We start from the raw sequence: 514 nt of genomic DNA, 5'->3' as shown, positions 1-514 counted from the left end.
CAGCCACTGACCCATGCAAGACACGTGGCTGCTCCCACCTGTGCCTGCTGAGTGCCAGGCACACTGGGAAGTGCAAGTGCCCCACAAGGCTGATGTTGGCTGCTGATGAGACCACCTGCCTGCCTCTCCACAATTCGGCCTTTGCCCTCTTGGTGTCAGCAGCAGCTGTGGCACAGGTACCATTCTCTGGAGCCAGTCCTGGGGCTGCTGTCCGCAGCGCTGTCAGGGGAGAAGGGTCCCCATCCTGGTGCTGCCTCCTTCCTCCAGGTCTACCTGAAGGACCTGCCCACAACAGCTGGATCCCAAGGGCTTCCCCCACACCGGGCCCTGCCCTTGGCCAAGGTGGGCCACCTGACAGCCATCGACTATGCAGTGAAAGACAAGAGTTTGTACTTTGCGGAAGCAGGAGGCACTTCCATCGGACTGCTGCGCCTGAAGGACTGGGGACGGCCGTCCTGGAAGAAGGCTGTGTCTGTGGAGGGCATAGTGACATCCCTGGCCCTGGACTGGCTGA

General features: G+C 61.5%; 1 protein-coding gene across 1 annotated transcript in view; it reads left to right on the top strand.

Annotated features, from left to right (window-relative positions):
* LOC103804942 (low-density lipoprotein receptor-related protein 4-like) overlaps positions 1-514 on the top strand; it is a gene marked incomplete at both ends in the record, with an annotated part of 5,800 nt that overhangs the window by 3,241 nt on the left and 2,045 nt on the right. The window contains one exon of the mRNA XM_009077577.1: positions 268-385. Within this exon, the coding sequence (XP_009075825.1) occupies positions 268-385 (118 nt within the window). The remainder of the gene's footprint in view (positions 1-267; positions 386-514) is intronic.

Source organism: Acanthisitta chloris, unplaced genomic scaffold (assembly GCF_000695815.1).
Source record: "Acanthisitta chloris isolate BGI_N310 unplaced genomic scaffold, ASM69581v1 scaffold23526, whole genome shotgun sequence".
In the NCBI taxonomy this organism is placed as follows: Eukaryota; Metazoa; Chordata; class Aves; order Passeriformes; family Acanthisittidae; genus Acanthisitta; species Acanthisitta chloris.
Note: the sequence above shows the minus strand (reverse complement) of the source record. Positions and strands in the feature narration are given on the sequence as shown.